Raw genomic sequence first — 18,359 nt, 5'->3', positions numbered from 1 at the left:
AAAGCATCCATGTTTTTATTATTATTTCATTGTCTTAATAATAAATGGACTAATTTACTTTCAGCAAGTATTCAAATGGCAGATTCCTGACTACATGTTAAAGTCAAAATCCATAGCCCAAGAAGACACATTAGAGTTCCAATATTGCTTGATTAAAATTTCTTCCTTTTGGTGATTTTTCTGTGTGTTCATTTGGCATCTAGATCACCCATAAAATTTTAAGGCAAGACATTTTGGGGGAATCCCTTATAGGATCCACAAGGTAATGAATGAGGTTTCACAAATAGAAATATTAATGAGTTTTCTATATTTGCTAGTGTCCTTAGTCTTGGCTTTTCTCTTGCTCTTAACTAAGAAATCTGCAGTTCCAGAGTTAAGCGTTCTTGGGCTTTCCTTGGGAGCCCTATGTCTGCTGGGGACTGGGGAGACAACAGTGCAAGATGGCCATCTATACACACACTCGTGTGATGCCTCAGCAAAATCAGACTGATGATAAACATCAGAGCCTCTCATCTTATGCTCTTAAAAAACGCTGCCCTCTGCCTTTAGAAGTCAGGAAGAAATAATTTCTTGGAACCAGATTTTTTCCCCTGTGGGTGGATATTAGAGTTTATTTTGGGTTTGCTATTATTGGAGTGTAGAAAGGCTATAACAGATATGCCCTTTCTTGAGAACTATGAGTTTTGGCATAAATAAATCAGTGGTGTCTCTTGCCTCAAATATATTAAAATATCCAGACTACTTAAAATTAACCTCTGATAACATTAGACAGTCTGCTTAGATGTGTATAGTATTTTGATTATTTAAGTTGCTTTAGAAATTTGGAATAGTAATGATAAATTGGAATACTGGATGGTTTCCTCCAATTGGAAGAAAGTTCTATTTTAATGTATTGAGTCATTTAAAAACATCCAGAGATTTATTAGGGGGGTCATTTTGGGAGAAGATGAAGATTTCTACCATGAAGTACAATCTGTCTGGAGGAGTCCAACAATTTTAAATGTACTGTTCCCTCCTGTTTTACAAATGAGTTGTACAAAGTTAAATAGCTTCTTTAGGGTCACACAACTAGTAAATTGAGGTCCAGGATTTGGATCCAGAAACTCAGAACGCAAGCTCTTCCCCCTGTGCCATATTGCCTCTCTGTAGCAAGACAAAAAAAATGGGAAAACCATTTATGTGGAAGCTAGCGTTAAAACTTGGCTAAAATGATTGGGCAGGGACGAAGGTTCAGCCTTGTTAGCAGAGAGATGGCAAGATAAAAATGAGAGGGGAAAAATTACTTGAGTGGTTACAATGTTGGAGGAAGAAAGAATATCTTGGATTCTGGAGCCAGGAGGTTGGCTAGAGCTCTAAGCTTTAGTGTGGGGTGTGGCAGGGGCCAGAGGGAGAGCTGGGCAGAGTAGAACTTAAGATTTGAAACTGAATTAAGACTTTGATTGGGGGGGAGGCGAAGAGGGGTGCTAAAAAAATATGGGTTCTCTTGTTGGCCATGGACAGCCATCGATGATTTTGTGTTGGAAAGTGAGCTTGAGTGCTAGGCAAGAGTCTTGAAACAGCAGGGAAGTTGGGACAGGAGAAAGGAAGTGGGGGTAACTGGAAGCAGAAAGGCCAGTTAAGAGGTTATTGATTTTCTATTTAAAAAAATGGAACCCCCTTCACGCATTTCTCCCAGCCCCAGTGAGTAGAGTATGCATTGTTTTGTTTTGTTTTGTTTTTATTTTTACTTAAATTCAATTTGCCAGTGTATAGTATTACACCCAGTGCTCATCTCATAGTGTGCCCTTTTTATTTTATTTTTTATTTTTTAAAGATTTTATTTATTCATGAGAGACACAGGCAGAGGGAGAAGTAGGCTTCATGCAGGGAGCCCAATGTGGGACTCAATCCTGGGTCTCCAGGATCAGGCCCTGGGCTGAAGGCAGCGCTAAACCGCTGAGCCACCCGGGCTGAATATGCCCTTTTTGATGCCCATCACCCAGTCACCCTGTCCTCCCAGCTACCTCCTTTCCTGCAATCCTTTGTTTGTTTCCCTGAATTAGGAGTCTCTCATGGTTTGTCTTCCTCTCTTAATTTTCCCCCACTGTTTCCTCCCCTTTTCCCTTACAGTCCCTTTCACTACTTTTTGTATTCCACATATGAGTGAAACCATATAATTGTCTTTCTCCGATTGATTTATTTTACTCAGCATAGTGGAGGGTATACATTTTTTAAGTCAAAAATAAAACCAAAACAAAATATAGTTTACTCTCCTATTCCATCAGGTTAAACACACCAACAGTTAATATTGAGTCCAGCATGGTGAGCTGGCTTGCATGCAATCACATAGTGAAAGCTTCCACGACACACAGCATTTTTTTTTGGTAGTAAATTACTACAGGAAGGAGGAAGAGCTAGAAATACTGAGCCACACCACCTCTGTTCCTTCTAATGCATCACTTCTCTCTTCTTGATGCTTATTAACTTTGCAGTTGCTCTGGGCACCAAATAGTTTCTTCATTTAAACATGTCAAAATGAATATGTAATGTGAATCTGCCGTCATCTACAGAAATAGGCTTTGATCTGAAAAAAAGAGCAGTGCAAATCACATGTGGACCTGGCTCCCATGAGCCAGCTTCCTGATTTTGGAGAACTTTGTCCTGTTTATAAAAACTCCGAGGCTGCTTTTGCACTGGCATAGGGTTCTAATAATCAGCAACTTTGAAAGTCATGTTTGTCGGCCTGCTTTCTACATAGAAAAGAGTGTGGGAGACCAGATTCTTAGCCAAATATCTCAGATGGAAGAAAAAGACCTATTACACATCATCCAGCTTGCAGGCACAGAAGTGTAGTGAAGCTTAGAGCCTAAAAAAGAATGAAAGAACCAGGACAAGAGTCCAAAAGGTGTCTTACGCATGAAACCACAGTTTTCGTACAACACAGTTTGGATGGCCACCTTCTACTTGAATTGAAAGGATATTAGACAAAGATGGTCAGTTACTATTGCTGTGTCATAAATGACCTGAAAATTGGTGGCTTAAAATATTCTTTGTGTTATGCTCATAGCTGATGGGTCAGGCATTTGGACAGGATGCCGTGCGAATGGCAGCGGGGTTGTCTGCACTTAAAATGTCAGGGACTCAGATGGAAGACTTGAAGCCTGAGGGTGACTTGTAGCTTGGGGACTGAGGTCATCTGAATGGACACTTCTCTACTCACATATATGGCTGAGATGGTCAGATGGTGCACTCAATCTGGGACACCTGCATGTGGCTTTGCACTTGGCTTTGCCTCGGCATAGAGAATGTCAGTTCCCAGAAAGCCACATGGAGGTTGTATGGCCTTTTCTGACCTATCACTGAGAGTCAAAGAGCATCATCTTAGCTATATTCTATTACAAGAAAGTCAGCCCAGAGACAAGGAGATGGGACATAGATATCACCTTAAAGGATTGGCATCAGTGATTATCTTAAATTCAAATGTAAACATTTATTTTAATAACTCCAGTTAGACAAATGATTTATTAAAAACACCAATAGCTAGTGTTTCTAAACTGAAATCTAAAGAATTTGCAACTACTCAAAAGTGTTCATTTTCTTTTTATAGTATTCTGCTGGGAACATTTTCAGTAGTGACCGGGCTTTACTCTTGATCTCAAACTTTGATCCAGTATTTTCTATTAACTCAGTGTGGGAGACCACCTCAATGGTAGGATACTCTTCAGAACTGGCTTATGAATAGCCGTAAAGGAAAGGAAAAAGAAAAGTCTATTGAAGTGTCTCTGCTAAACAATGATTAATGTCAGAGCCTCTCTCCTGGTGCTCTGTACCTGTATGGAGTATCTGTACCTGTCAGTGTGCCCCAGGAGCGTGGTAAAGAGGAGAGCGCCATCCAAAGTATCTACCATGATGTCTAGCAAAAGTAAGAACCCAAAGGGTATTCACCTGAACTAGACTGAATAAAGGCATTGGCCATATGAATGGAAACCAGGTCAGCGCAAGGCAACCAGTGAGGCAGCCCCAACAGCTGGTTGACTGGAGAGGTGGAGGGAAAGGAGAAGAGCCGGGGCCTATGGCTTGGATGACTGCACCACCAACCAAGGCAGGGGCATCATATGAGGGGCTCATCTGAAGGAGGGTGCAGGGAGGTTGGCTCAGGCCTGTTCGGTTCTAGGGGGGCATCTTGATTGCCTGTTGATGCTTATTAAGTCTTGCTGTGCAGAAAGGTATGAATGTTGATTCACTCTCTTACCTGGTTCAGCGTTGTAACAGTTACCAGCTTGGTTAACATCAGGCTGGTTTGTCATCTTTATTGTTGTCAAGGGACGAATAATCGTGGCTGAATGGAATCACATAGAGTGTTTTTATTTTTTAATTAATTAATTTTAAAGATTTTATTTATTTATTTATTTGATGGAGAGAGAGACAGCAAGCAAGCAAGCAAGCACAAGCAGGGGGAATGGCAGGAGGGGAGAGGAGGAAGCCGGCTCCCCACTGAGCAGGGAGCCCTACGTGGGGCTCCATCCCAGGACCCTGGGATCGTGACCCGAGCTGAAGGCACTTAACCAACTGAGCCACCCAGGCTCCCCTCATAGAGTGTTTTTAAAGTTCACATTCATGTTTTTTCGAAGAGACTTGGGTGAGTCTGATGTGCAGCCATGTAAGCGTGACGCCTGGGCACGATCAGGGCCAGAGACCACCCTGGTCTTCTAATCTCACTGTTCAGACCCCTAAAGTGCACTTGAACATCTGACTTAAGACTTTGTGGATGAAATCATTTTATCTGTGAAATCTGTCATGTTTCACTTGGATGAAGAGCAAAACTCAGGGGTTGTGCCTGTTTATCAAGCTCGAATGCCAAAAGTACTTAACAATGTTTGCTTGAATTCTAGCCACACATGTCTCCAAGCAGCCCGTGTGCAAGGAAAGCCTTGCTCAGGCCCTGAGTTGGTCATTGTTACACACGTACCTCCCTTTAAGCAGCGAACACTTCTTTCAGTAAATCAAATCCCGTGTGTGTGTGTGTGTGTGTGTTGTGTGTGTTTTGTGTATAATACGTATACATTTACCCATATATATGTACATCCATATAAAATTATATAATATACTACATTAAAATTATAAAAGAGCTTACTGTTCAAGAAGCCTTCCTGTGAACGTGCTTGGAAAGTAAATAATCATGCTTTAAATGCTTTTGTTGGACTAAAAATTTCATGTATAATAATGAGTCTGCTTGAGGTGTGGTTCCTGCATTAAAAGGGACTTGGAGCCCATAGTTCTGGTCTCATTGTCACCAGACTGCAGTTTGCCCTCTGGCCCATGTGGCCCACTACACTGAGGTCTGTGGTCTGCTTGGTCTTCCTCCGTGTGATGGGCATCTGTGGCAGGGTAAGGAGGGGTTGGTGGTGGAGGCCTAAAGTAGACACAGAAGGTCTGGGGTTTGAATTTTGATTCTTCTACTTTCTGCCCTTATAATTTTGGGTGACATTCTTATATTTTCTGAGCCTCAGTTTCCTTGTCGGTTAAGTGAGGATAATAATAACCTACCTCCTGGGGCAGTTTATTAATGTCTTAGGGCTGCTGTAACAAATTGCCACAAACTGAGCAACTTAAAATAATTCCGAGAAAGATCTGGAGGCTGGAAGTCTAAAATCATGATGGTAACAGGGCCATACTCCCTCTAAAGGTACAGAGAAGACTCCTTCCTTGTCTCTTCTAGCCCCTGGTAGTTGCCAGCAGTCCTTGCTTCGTGGCAGCAAACTCTGATTTGTGCCTCTGTCATCACTTGGACTTCCTCCCTGTTTTCATCCCTCTCTTTCCTTATCAGGACACCTTTCACCAGACTTGGGGCCCACCCTAACCCACTATGACCTTATCTTAACTTGATTACATGTGCAAAGACTATTTCAAAATAAGGTTATGTTCTGAAGTTTAGGGAGGACATGAGTATAGGACACTATCAACCCAGTTAGGTGATTATAGCGACTTAAATCAGTTCTTTATGGAGCCTGGAAGGGATGAGCACATAGTAGAAACTCTGCACATCGCAAGAAGTCATTTATAAGGCATGACCCATTTGCTCTCCTACCTCATGATTCCTTTCTCAGTTGACAGTCACTGGTTTTTGGTTATCCTGGGTTGCCTTCATCTCACTTCCTTTGCCAATTTTTTGGAACCTCTGGATTGCGTCTCGATGTTTCTCCAGGATTTTGGTTCACAGCTCTAATTTTTGCTTTCTTCCATCCTTCTGGAAACTGACATTCATACAAATAAATGGCTCCCCTGACAACTTGCCTCTGATATATAGGATTGTGTCCTAGACCTCATTCTTATCCCTGATCCCCACATTTATTTCGAATACCTGCTCATTAGCACTTCCCATGCTCGATTCTAGAATGTCTGCTTCACCGGTCTTCCAGTCTTCAGTGATCAAGCTAACTACCCCTTATTCCGGCCCTTCCCGGTGCCTCCAGTGAAAAATTACACAACGCTATCAATTGGTTTATGTATGGAGTTAATGATTCCTACTCTTGGCTACACTTCCAGGACTGCTTGGAAACCCCTTTATTCATTTCAAGTGGGTTTCCTTTCTCATTTCCCCATGGAGCTGTTGGAAACATTGTTCAAGCTGCTTCTCCTCTTGCTTCCCCAAGAAAACAGAAGTCGGAAGACACACTGACTTCCTCTCTCCCATAGTATTGGCTGCTCATCCTCCTCTTCCTCTTTTACTATCTCAGAGACAGAACATGACTCATTTACCAACATCAGTCTTCTGTCTAGTTGAATCCTTAGTTCCACTTGTCACACCTGATTTTCCTCATCCAGTCTCTGCTGGCTCCTTTACATGCCTCAGACCATAAACGCTGAAATCTTGCTCATCCTAAAAAGTTCCTTCATTTTCCTTTAAATTGAACTGTTTTAGCTATCTCTTCCTGAGAGAACCAGCTATACTGTGTATTATATATGTTTCCTAACGTCTCTGTGCTTCACTTTCCTTATCTGTAAGATGGGCTAATAGTACGTACCTCATAGGATTATTGTTTATGATTAAATTATTACGTAGTACATACAGTTTCTAGGACTGTACATTTTTAGCTATTTTTTAGTAGTATTAGTATCCTCACTGGGCTTTCATAGGACCTAGTTCACCCCACTGGTTTAGCACTGACAAATATTTATATAAGAACTTATTGGATGTGTTTATGCTCTCAGAAGTTGTGAGCTCTTGAGGCACATGGGTGGCTCTGTTGGTTAAGCATCTGCCTTCAGCTCAGGTCAGGATCTGAGGGTCCTGGGATTAAGCCCCACATTTGGCTCCCTGTTCAGTGAGAAGTCTGCTTCTTCCTCCCTGCTCCTTCCCTCTCCCAGCCCCTGCTCATACTGTCTCTCTCAAATTCATAAAGTCTTAACAAAAAACAGTTGTGAATTCCTAAGGGCTGATCCATCTTTTTATGCTTAGGACTTCACAGAGTATCTGGCCCCTCACCCTCCCCAAACACTACATAAATGAATGCTTCAATTCCATTGACTTGATTGGGATCATTTTTTTTCCCTGAAGGGTACAGGTGGTTTGACCTATTCCCAGACTTACCTCCACCCCCAATGAGACTGCTTTTACTCCTTATGACGTAATTTTTAAACATAAGGTTTTAATATTGGTCAGCATAGTCGAAGACATGAATTTGGTATGATTATGGAGACTTTCAGTACATTCTATAGACTGAGACAAAGGCATCAGTGGAGAAGGGTTTAATCAATAGTGGCTCCCAAGAAGTAGGAAGAAAACAAAGCTGTTCAACGACCAGCTCTGAATTGAGCCCCTACCATCTGGCAGGCAGTGGGCAGGAGGCCAGGGGGTTAGTGGTGAACAAGACAGATGCTGGCTGTTGGCCATGCCCTGGAACTCCTTGTCTGGTGGGAGGTCCACAGACCTTTAGAGGTAGTTCAGAAATACTATTGAATTACAGTTGTGCCAAGTGCTATGGAAGAGAAGCATGAGAGAAATTAACAAGGGGACTGACCTGGTCCAGGTGGCTGGGGAGAGCTAGGGGAAAATGCATAGGGTACCTTGGTGAAGGGAGAAGGGCAGAGACCAGTCTGTTTCTGGATAGAGGTGTTTATGATTATATATTATGTCCATGACACAGAATTTCATGTTTATATGGAAAGGCCTCAGGAATCACTGACACAGTCCATTAAGGGATGGATTTTGGGGTGGATAGTAGAGACCATGTAACCTGCATGTGTGAATAATCTGAAATAAAGATGGCAGAAGAGAGCAAATTCATTTTAGATGAACTCACTGTTTAGTAAATATATCACATGTTTTTCAATCATTGTGTCTTATCTTCTCTCCATTTACCTAAATGTTACTCATTGCAAGGCATTGTTCGTTATCCAGTCCAGAAACCTTTCCTATCTACCTAAGTGAAAATTGACCCTCCCTTCTGTTGTGCTGGTTCACCATGTGGCTTACTTTATCATCCTCATATCCTGTTTTGTATCATTGGCATATTTCTCACATTGCTTTAGTTTATCTCTATGCAAACAATATGGAAAATTCAGGAAAGACTATGCCAACTATGTAAAAAGCACAAAATAAATAGTTGTCCGGTGAAAGAATGATTGTAACAACTATGGAGTTTTCTGTATAGTCAATGGGGAAATATCATTTGGGCCTGAAGCTTGCTGGTTTCTTGTCCTCTGTCTTAAAATCTGAGATGTGTGCTCTTTTTTTCTGGATGGTACTAATTTGAAAACTTTCCAGTGAAAACACTGTCTACTTTGTGTAGCTTTCATCTTAGACTGATTATATTGGCAAAACAGTCTGCACTTCATAAACTAAAGGGAGAAATGCAGCATTTCCAAAGATAATCTCTCAAATAGCCTTCTCCAGATGGCCGCTGAAGCAGATCCGTACAACAGGAACTATGCTAATTGGTGATGATTAGGGTTTTAGTGTCTTTCCTAAATAAAGTCAAAGAAACTCTCTTCCTAGATTGCTCTATGCCACTGGATTATTTTGGTTGGGCTGATATATTCCAAAACTCAGACCTGCCTACTAGCCAGATGTCTGTGACCACTGAGTTTCCACTGGTTTTTCAGTTCCCAATGATTAAACCAAAATAAAAGAAGGTGATGCCATGTCTGGTCGACAGCAGACACTGCCAGTTGCCAAAGCCCCAGTGCGTTCATCACGCGGTTGACATGGCGTCTGCTACCATGCAGGAGGCATGCAAGTCTTTCCAAAGGCCAAGCTTCAAGGGAAAAATCATAAGCAAGCAGTGTCATTTGGGAATGATTTAATGAATAAGAAACTTATAGGCCAGCCATTGAAAAATCTCATTTGTGATAAATGAGCAGGAATGTTTGGAGCTTCATCGAAAGGTAAGGCCTGCCTTTCCCACGTGCTGCCCTTCATAGCTGACACATTACACATGTCTCCGGAGCATAACATATGGCTTCCTGAACTTGCAAATGTGGCCTAAATATGCTCTGTTGAAATAGCATCTGTTTAAACAGTCTCCTGGAAAACTGAGCCATGTTCAATAAAATAGTTAATTTCATGTCTGTGAATGTTTTCTCTAGAGCCCTTTAGAATGTTATTTTTAGGGACTATAGTAGAAAATTTATAAATTTAAATATGCATGAAGGCCTTACCTGCCTCTGAAAAGGTAATGGACCATCAGTCCTAAGCTGTGAATGTTCAAAGATTCATAGAGCACGAGCCATGAAGGAACAGTCTGGAAGATCTAATTTTTTTCAGTGCCTAATGTGTGCCAGGCCCTTCACGTATGTTACTTTGAATCCTCGGGGTAATTTGCAAGGAGGTGAGACCCGCCCCCCCTCCCGTTTTACAGATAAGGAAATGCCCATAATCTGCTCAAGACCACTTTGGTGGGAGGTGGTAACCTGGAATTCCAACTCAAAAGCGCTAACCTCTGAAGCCAGCTCTCTTTCTACACCAGGAGTTCTTGGCTTTGGCTTATGGATGGACTAGGGGTAGGGGCTTAAGCCACAGACTGCTATGAATTGTATGCAAGCTCTTGTGTGTTTGTGCATCATTCTGAGGAGAGTCCATAACTTTAGCAGATTCTCAAAGGGATTTGTGAGACCTCTTACAGAAGCAGATCTTGGCACCAGGCTGCCTTCATTTTAGACATGAGGAAATAGCAAGTGAGAACACAAAACTGTCCAAAGGCACTTGGCGCACTGTTGATTTGACCAGAAAGTGAACCGCAAGCCTTCTTTCTGAACACTGTGCGTGTGTAATAAATCACATATCGAGAAAAGTGCACAAAACGAGAATGTAATAGTTAACAAGTGAACCTCTGTGGAGCCACTAAACAGGTCACGAACTAGAGCATGTGCCCCTAGGATACTCTCAGGTGTCCCTCCCTCGACAAATGGCATGCCCTCCCTTCCAACCACTATTTTGACTTTTAGGGTAAACTTGTCCTTTCAGTTTTACCAATAAGGCATGCATCCCTAAACGATATGGATCCATCTTCCCTGTTTTTGTCTTCATATATCTGTGTTTTTCGTTGTCTTGTTCTTTCAGCAATGTTGTCTTTATGTATCTATCCATATTGTGGCGTGTGGTTATAGTTTGTTCATGTCATTGCTTGATATATTGTAATTTATCTTTTGTTATTGGACATATGATTTTTTTTTTTTTTTTGCCTATTATAGGCAGTGCCTTTGTTAACATTCTCCTACACATCTTTTAAACAAGTTGCACATGCAACTCTTAGGGAAAGCACAATATTATATATATTAAGCTTTTGTGGGAGACACAATACTTAGTACCACAAGGAAAAAGTGAATAATTCTTCTATTTTTTTAAAGCTTTAACAATCTATTTTTTTAAAGATTTTATTTACTTGTTTGACAGCACAAGCAGGGGAGGCGGGAGAGGGAGAAGCAGGCTCTTGGCTGAGCAGGGAGCCCAGTTCTGGATTTGATCCCAGGACTCTGAGATCAGGTGGTGAGCTGAAGGCAGACACTTAACCCACTGAACCACTCAGGCGCCCTAAGGAATTCTTTTCTTCTCCCACCTCCTTCCTTAATGCTTCTGTGGGTAGCCTTTGTGTAGCTTCCATGGTCCGCAAACTTGAAATAAGAATGAAAGAGAGCACTTGAACCCGAGTTCAGGGTCTGCCTGAGATATCGGGGGAGGGGGGGGGTCAGATTCTCCAAGATGAGGCATGGGAGTCTGCATATTTAACAAAGGATTCTCATGACTGAGAGACACTGGGTTCTCCCCAATGAATTGATAAGACAGGGCTCCTTAGTTGATGAAGAGATTTGGAGACAGTGTCCCCATGATTAAAATATTGGAAAATTGGCCTTAGAATATTTAAGGGAGTTAAAAAGGGAGTTGGATGTATTTAGTCTATTTAAAAAAGAATCTGGAAACATGATTAAATAGTTTGCAAGAGAATGAAAGTTTTATAACTGGAAAAAGAAATTTTTCTAAGTCAAGAGAGATTTAGGTTAATCAAGAGGAGGAGACTCCTGCTAAAATCAACAACAGATAACTGAGCATGTTAGGCACCACAGAGGTAAGAAAGAAAGGCTGTTGTCAGTGCTTTCAGGAAGCTGAAAGATGGCAACAAAACAAGCAGACACCGAGGCTCTGGAGCAAGAGCCAGGACACAGTATTTCACCAAGTCTAGACTGTGGGCTTTGGTCAGATGAGTAGGAGGCCTTCTGGGACACCATGGAGGAGAGAAGCAGAGAGGTCACCACGAAAGAGGTCACCCTGAAGAGGCTGCAGGGCTTGGGGTAGGCTTTAGAAGGAAGCCTTTTCATAGGCGGATTGGATGATGGACCATTCTATAGCAGTGGCATCCAATATTTTTTCTTTTGATTGCTCAGTAAAAATACATATTTTATATCACCATCCAGGACTCATATATAATCAAGTTTCATAAAACATTTAACTTTATCAAATAGGACGAGTCTGATGTTTGCTGTTTTTTTTCCTAATTCTTTTCTGTAAATGTTGGATGAACCTGCTGGCGAGTGACAGCACCACTCTGAGGGGCCCAGGAACCCGGTGTGGGGGCGGAGCTAAGCCGCCCTATGGAAGGAGTGCCATTTAGAGGAGGCAATTTCCGTGGAAAGTGGGGGGGATGGGATATTGTTTGTGTGGTGATGGTTTCTAGAAGCCTTCCCTGATTCTAGAGTGTAAATGACTTAGAGTGTAAATTACTTAGGGTTGTTATGGCAAAATTTCAGACTTCACCTATCATTACACAAAACATGTCTGACACGAAATGGTTTTCTTTATATCCACAACCAATCCTCCAACTCCTCCGGCGCCAACAAGGCGGATGCATTTCAGTTCTGACACTAGTGATCTCGAGGTATCATTAGATCCCACAGTTAAGGGCTCAGTCCCACAAGACTGCTCCCACCTCAGATGCCATCTGCCAGTCCTGGGCCAACTGTACATCTGACCAGCTAGCTCTAAAGTCACGGGGTTCCCACAGCCCACACCTCAGAATTGATCATTTGTGAGAATGGCTCACAGAACTCAGGAAGGTACTTTACTATTACCACTAAAGAATACAAATCAAGAACAACCAAATAGAGGAAATGCATAGGGCAAGATAGGGTTTGTGTGTGCGGACCTGCAAAGCTTCTACTCCCTCTCCAGCATAATCCACCCAGCACCTCAATGTGTTCACCAGCCTGAAAGCTCTCTGGACCCTGTGGTCTCAGAGAGGGTTAGGGCTTTTTGTGGAGGTTCCACTATATTGACATCATGGATTAAACCATTGGCCATTGCTGATTGACTCAATCTCTAACCCTCTCTCCTCCCCAGAAGTGGAATTAGGGCTCAAAGTTCTTACCCTCTAATAACCAGCCCCCATCCTGAAGCTATCTAGGTGTTTCCTGTCATCAGTTATGTCCTACAACATTAACTCATGTAAAGGGGCTTATTATGAATAACAAAAGATATACTTCATCCCTATCACTGAGAAAATTCATGGATCTTAGAAGCTCTAGTGCTGAGAACCAGGGACAACAGAACCGAATCTATCATTCTCATGTCACAATATCACAACATATTTATCTGACCGCCCTACTGTCAGTAGATTGGCCAAGATAACTTTTTAAGATTCCTTTTAATGCTTGGTTTCAATTTAGTACCACTCAGCAGAGGGATAGAGGTGGATGAGAAGAATTTGCTTCTAGATTCTCACAGAGCAATGACATCTGTTTTATCTCATTTCATGGGTGGCTGTGGAATGTAGCACTGCATAGAAGGGTTTTATAGAAGATACAGGGAGTGTCTCCGTGGACAGGGTTAGGAGAGGAAGGTGATAGCACCTTGAAAGCCATGCTTTCTGGAAGAAACCTAGTACAGCCCTTCGTGCACATCAGAACTACTCACAAGGATAACCAGCTGCCCTGCCCAGGACTAGAGAGCTTTGTCACATTAACGTTGCCTCCAGCAGTCTGGGGAATGTCATCTCAGGATCTGGCTTTCCCAGGTTAGAGAGAGGACAAACTGGGATTCTTCTTGCCTCCACTTTTAGCATACTTGAGAGAATATGAAGGGTAAACTATCTCTCTCATTTCCCTGCCAATGGTCTAATCACCCTCAGGTTTGCTCCTGCCTTCCCAATTTGTTCTGAACTGTTCTCTTGGCTCAGACACTAGGGCCAAAACCTATAGCACCCATCCGTTTCCTTCCTGCTGCTTACTCTGAATCCTATCTGCAGTGCATACAGGTTGAATGGTGGTGTGGATTATTTATTAAATCTTTGTGTGTGGGTAGCTATGTTCTCTCCGCCTCATCTGTTCTAACAGAAAAGTGACTTCTGGCCTGCAATGAGGAGAAACTAGATAAGAGAGAATTTTAGATCCCAAGGGATGAGCCATTAACCTTGTCCTCCAGAGGGTGGGATGGCGGGGAGGGGGGGCATCTTTTTTGCTGTGTCCTCTAGAAACTGAACTCCCTAAATACATGTAACTAATTTTAGGGAATCCCTACAACCAGATTTTCCTCTACCCGAGTTGAGTGCCTTAGCGGCACTAAAAAGGAAAATCCTTTCATGTGGCCTTTCTTTGCTTAAGGACTTTCAATCATAGCCTCTGAGCTTTAATATCCTTTTGATCTTCCCAATCCAGTTTTAATTTGGTCTGTTTAAATTAGGGAAGGATTTAATGACATCACTAATAATGTGGCTCTGGGATAATGTAGATAGGAACCACTGGTCCTGAATGTTCTTTGATAAATTGTTTTGTTTTGTTTTGGCTTTCAAAATGCTGCCTGGGGGAAATAAACTTCAATCTGTTTCTTTGTGTTTGCTACATTTCATTCTTAAGTAAAGCTATCCTATTCTACCAACGAATGCTTGTGCTTGAAGCAGTGTATTTATTGTGTTCTTTTGCAATAGGAAGGCTGACTTATCATTGAAGATAAAATCTAATGTTGGCAGTGTGAGTGTATTGATAGTTGTAGAAGTGTGGATGACATTGGCCTAGACACATTCTTAAGTTATAAAAATGTTTAGAGAGCTGCCATGGAGAGCTGCCATGGAGAGCTGCACTGTTCTATAGTATAGCCTCTAGCTACGGGTGCTTGAAGTCTAAAATAAAAAATTCAATTCCTTAGTCACACGAGCCACATTTCCAGTGCTCGGTAGCCATATGTGGCTAATGTGATACTGACCTTTTGGGCCAGATAATTCCTGGTGGAGGTGGGGGACTGGCCCCACTGACTAGATGTCAGGACAATCAAAAATATCTGCAGATATTGCCAAATGCCCCCTGAAAAACAAAATCATCCCTGGGTGTGGATACTTTGCCTAGTTTGTCCATTGTAGATATAAAACATTTCTATTAACAAAGACAGTACTGTTCTAAAATAATCTCCAGCAAAGTTTGGTTGGGGGGCATTTTATAATTTAAGCATTTTGAGCTTTAGGGGAATCAGAATAGTCATCTGGTCCAAAACCACGGTAAACTGAAGCACTGAGAGGTTTTTGGGTGACTTAAGGTCTATAGCATGCAAGTATCAATCTAGAGTGTTAGATTTCATGCAGCCTAGAGAACAGACTTCTGATTTTCATTTAAACCTATTTCCTCATTCCTCTGTTCTTGCACTCAGTGGGAGGAAGAAGTCCTGAGAAATGGGACTGGGACAGTCCTGAGACTCCAAGCAAATTCCTTACCTAAACCCTGCACATAACTGTTTTACTCCTCGTGGCCTCTGGCTTTCTCTAAGGCCCTGCCTCTAGGCTGGGGTCAGAGGGCTGCCTGGGACATCTTGTAGATCCACCTTTGCTATCTCAGAAGATGGAGCCCATTTGGGTTTCCCAGTTCCATCGGTGCAGAGACATTGGGAACACACTTCTAGGGCCTAGGGCCATGGATGCTTGTAGTCCTGTAAAATTCCCTCTCTTTAGCTGTTAAATTTCCAGGGTCTCCTCTATTGGCTTCCGTACAGTGGTCCATGGCAAAGCCTTTAAAATGAAATGCCTGGCAGTTTTTAATCTTCAGAGGTCACAAGAAAGTAGAGAGCCCTGCAGAAAGTTTTGGGGAAGGAGAAGAAATCTTTCTGAGGTTGTTGGTATCCACAACCAGAAAGTTGGCTTAGCTAGGAGAGGTCTGGAAGGCAGGGGAGCCTACAGAGTGACTCAGGGGCTTGGATCTTTTCTCCCTACATTAATCCTGTACACCTCATATACCTCTCCATGACTCTTCTTCAGTCATTAATTTTATTCTCTCCTCTGCTCCCAAACCTTCAGTGGCTCACTGCTGCCTTTTCACACGTGAAACTTCTTGGCCTTATACTCAAGGCCCCTTTGTTCTTGTATGGAGATCTTCTCTTTTCCTTTGTAGGAGTAAAAAACCAGTTTTTATGCCCACGAAAGCTTTACTGTTACTGCGGTTCATAGAACGATTCCGTTGGCAGTGGTGGAGGCTTTGCTCAAAGCTGTTTGATGTTTAATAGCTTGCTCAGGGAGAAGTTTTGTTTCTGGTGATACTTTGTTGAGTCGGTAGCCTGGAAAACTCCTTAAAAATCATTATACAGCTCAAAAATCAGAGGGCCCAGTGATCAGGCCAGAAAGAGTGGCAATGAAAGCGGACGAAGAGTTTTGTGTAAATAAACCCTCGAGTAACCTTGAGCTGTTGGCCAGTTTGGTTCTGTAACACTGTGGGCCCAGTGAGCTGTGGCCCAGGTCAAAGGCCCGTATCCTGAGGAGCCAGCTGTCAGAGTTTAGCTAGAAATGAGCTAATGTGTAAACTGGCCCTGAGGTCTTTTCAAGTGGCTTCATTTTCCCAGCGTCAGGGGAAAGAAGTGACTTTATTTCAGAGTTTGCCGCCCGGCTGCTGTTTTATTGAACTGTTGATGTTTTCCTTTGGGAAACCGGTCTTCTTGAGTGTCTCCACAGTGAAGGGGAAGGTATCTGATTTGGGGGCAGGTTTTGATTTTAGTGATGAGAGGGTGGGGACCGGAGGGACCGGAGTCCTGCTGGTCAGCATGACCGTGGCCACTCTTGTTCACTAGCTCTGTGTCTCTCCTTTGCTCCCCAGACCAACGAGTGGAACAAGAATGATGACCGGCTGCTACAGGCTGTGGAGAATGGAGATGCGGAGAAGGTGGCCTCCCTGCTGGGCAAGAAGGGAGCCAGTGCCACCAAGCAGGACAGCGAGGGCAAGACCGCGTAAGCTAAAAAAAATTGGTTTCTAACTGTAGTGGTTCTGGGTTCTCAGAGTGTTCTCTGGAATCCTTGGAATCCATGGGGGAACTTCACAAATGCCTTTAAGGAGACTTTGTGAAAGTACTGTCCTCCCCCACTCCTACCCCTCATGTTAAAATATGTAAGCAGATATTCTAATTTGGTTCCTGTCTCTTCAAGTTCCAGACTGCACATTGGGCTCTACCTTGGGTGGCTCTATTTGTTTTTAGGTATAACCAAAAATTACACTAGAAAAGAAATAGCACCGAGATTGCAGCCAATCAATAGGTAGTAAAGGAATCGTACATTAGAAACAACATAAAAGAGGGTATTTTTTTTCATAACCCTCAGGCTTTACTATTTATATCATTATTTCTTTTAAAACCCCTTCCTTAATGTAGATCAGCAATTACATGAGTAGTATGAATTTTGCATTATAATTTGTCATTGGTGGTACTCTAGCCCACCATAATTAAAATTATATATTTGATTAAGTATTTGTGTGTGTGTGTGTGTGTGTGTGTGTGTGTTTATTTGTAAGCATCCTTACTCTGGTCATATTGTAGAGAGAGATCATTGACTTTGTGGCTAAATAGACTTCTAATCTGGACTTCATCACTTATGAATTATGTAGTCATTGAATATTATTTAATTTAAATTGGAGATGACAGTATTTAACCACTAGGGTGGTGGGATCTCTGGGTGGCTCAGCAGTTTAGTGCCTGCCTTTGGCCCAGGGTGTGATCCTGGAGTCCCGGGATTGAGTCCCACATCAGGCTTCCTGCATGGAGCCTGCTTCTCCCTCTGCCTGTGTCTCTGCCTCTCTCTGTGTCTCTCATGAATAAATAAATACAATCTTTAAAAAAAATAACCACTAGGATAGTTACAAATATAAAACAAGATACTGACTTTGGTTAGGGGTCTCCAGAAGCAGGTTCTGAGACAAAGATTTGAATATCAGCTGTTTCTGTAGCCAGTTCTCCCAAGAGCACACAGGAAAGGCCCGAAACTGACATGGTTTGTCACTGACAGGTTACTGCTATTGGCAACTGGAGCCCAGTCCTGCTAAGACCTCTGGGAGTCTCTTTAGACTCAGAGTAGGGGTTGGCCAACTATCTTTGTAAAGTTTTAGTGGGATGTAGCCAAATCCATTGATTTAGCATTGACCATGGCTGCTTCTGTACTGCAAAGGCAGATTTGAATAGTGAAGACAAAGACTATGGCTTACAAATCCTAATATAGTAACTCTCTGGCCCCTTGCAGAGCTAGTTTCCTTACCCCAGGTTTAAGGTACATCTCAGAGTTATCCTACCCAAGGGGTAAGGAAACTGGGGTATGTATTCTTAACCACTTGTCCTTCCAAGATTAAGTGCTGCCCTTAAGGCCCAGGGTGCTCATGGGCAGAACAAGTCGAGGAGGTTATGAAAAGGGTTATGAATAGCACCTATAGCTATAGATACCATATATAAAGAGCTAGCAGTGACCCACAGTAGGTGCTTGATAAAGCCAGTTCCCTTTCCTTCTTATCCTAGATGAGTGGTTCTCAATCCTGGCAATCACCTGGGGTGCTTTAGAATTACCTGGAGTGCTTTAAAAAAAGTATCGATGCCATGCACACTCCAGATGTTCAGAAATATTTTGTCCATGAAGGGGCCCAGGAATGAATTTTTTTTTTTT

General features: G+C 42.5%; 1 protein-coding gene across 10 annotated transcripts in view; it reads left to right on the top strand.

The window, feature by feature from the left end:
- The window catches only part of RAI14 (retinoic acid induced 14), a 137,862-nt gene that overhangs the window by 67,028 nt on the left and 52,475 nt on the right, over positions 1-18,359 (top strand). For 8 of the 10 annotated variants that reach the window (XM_038535376.1, XM_038535377.1, XM_038535382.1 and 5 more), the window contains one exon: positions 16,537-16,667. In XM_038535376.1, the coding sequence (XP_038391304.1) occupies positions 16,537-16,667 (131 nt within the window). Of the gene's footprint in view, positions 1-16,222; positions 16,406-16,536; positions 16,668-18,359 lie in introns of those variants that run through there. The other 2 variants (XM_038535375.1, XM_038535373.1) reach the window with 1 other exon arrangement.

This window comes from Canis lupus, chromosome 4 (genome assembly GCF_011100685.1).
Source record: "Canis lupus familiaris isolate Mischka breed German Shepherd chromosome 4, alternate assembly UU_Cfam_GSD_1.0, whole genome shotgun sequence".
Classification (NCBI taxonomy): Eukaryota; Metazoa; Chordata; class Mammalia; order Carnivora; family Canidae; genus Canis; species Canis lupus.
The sequence above is the reverse complement of the archived record's forward strand: the minus strand, read 5'-3'. Positions and strand labels throughout refer to the sequence as shown.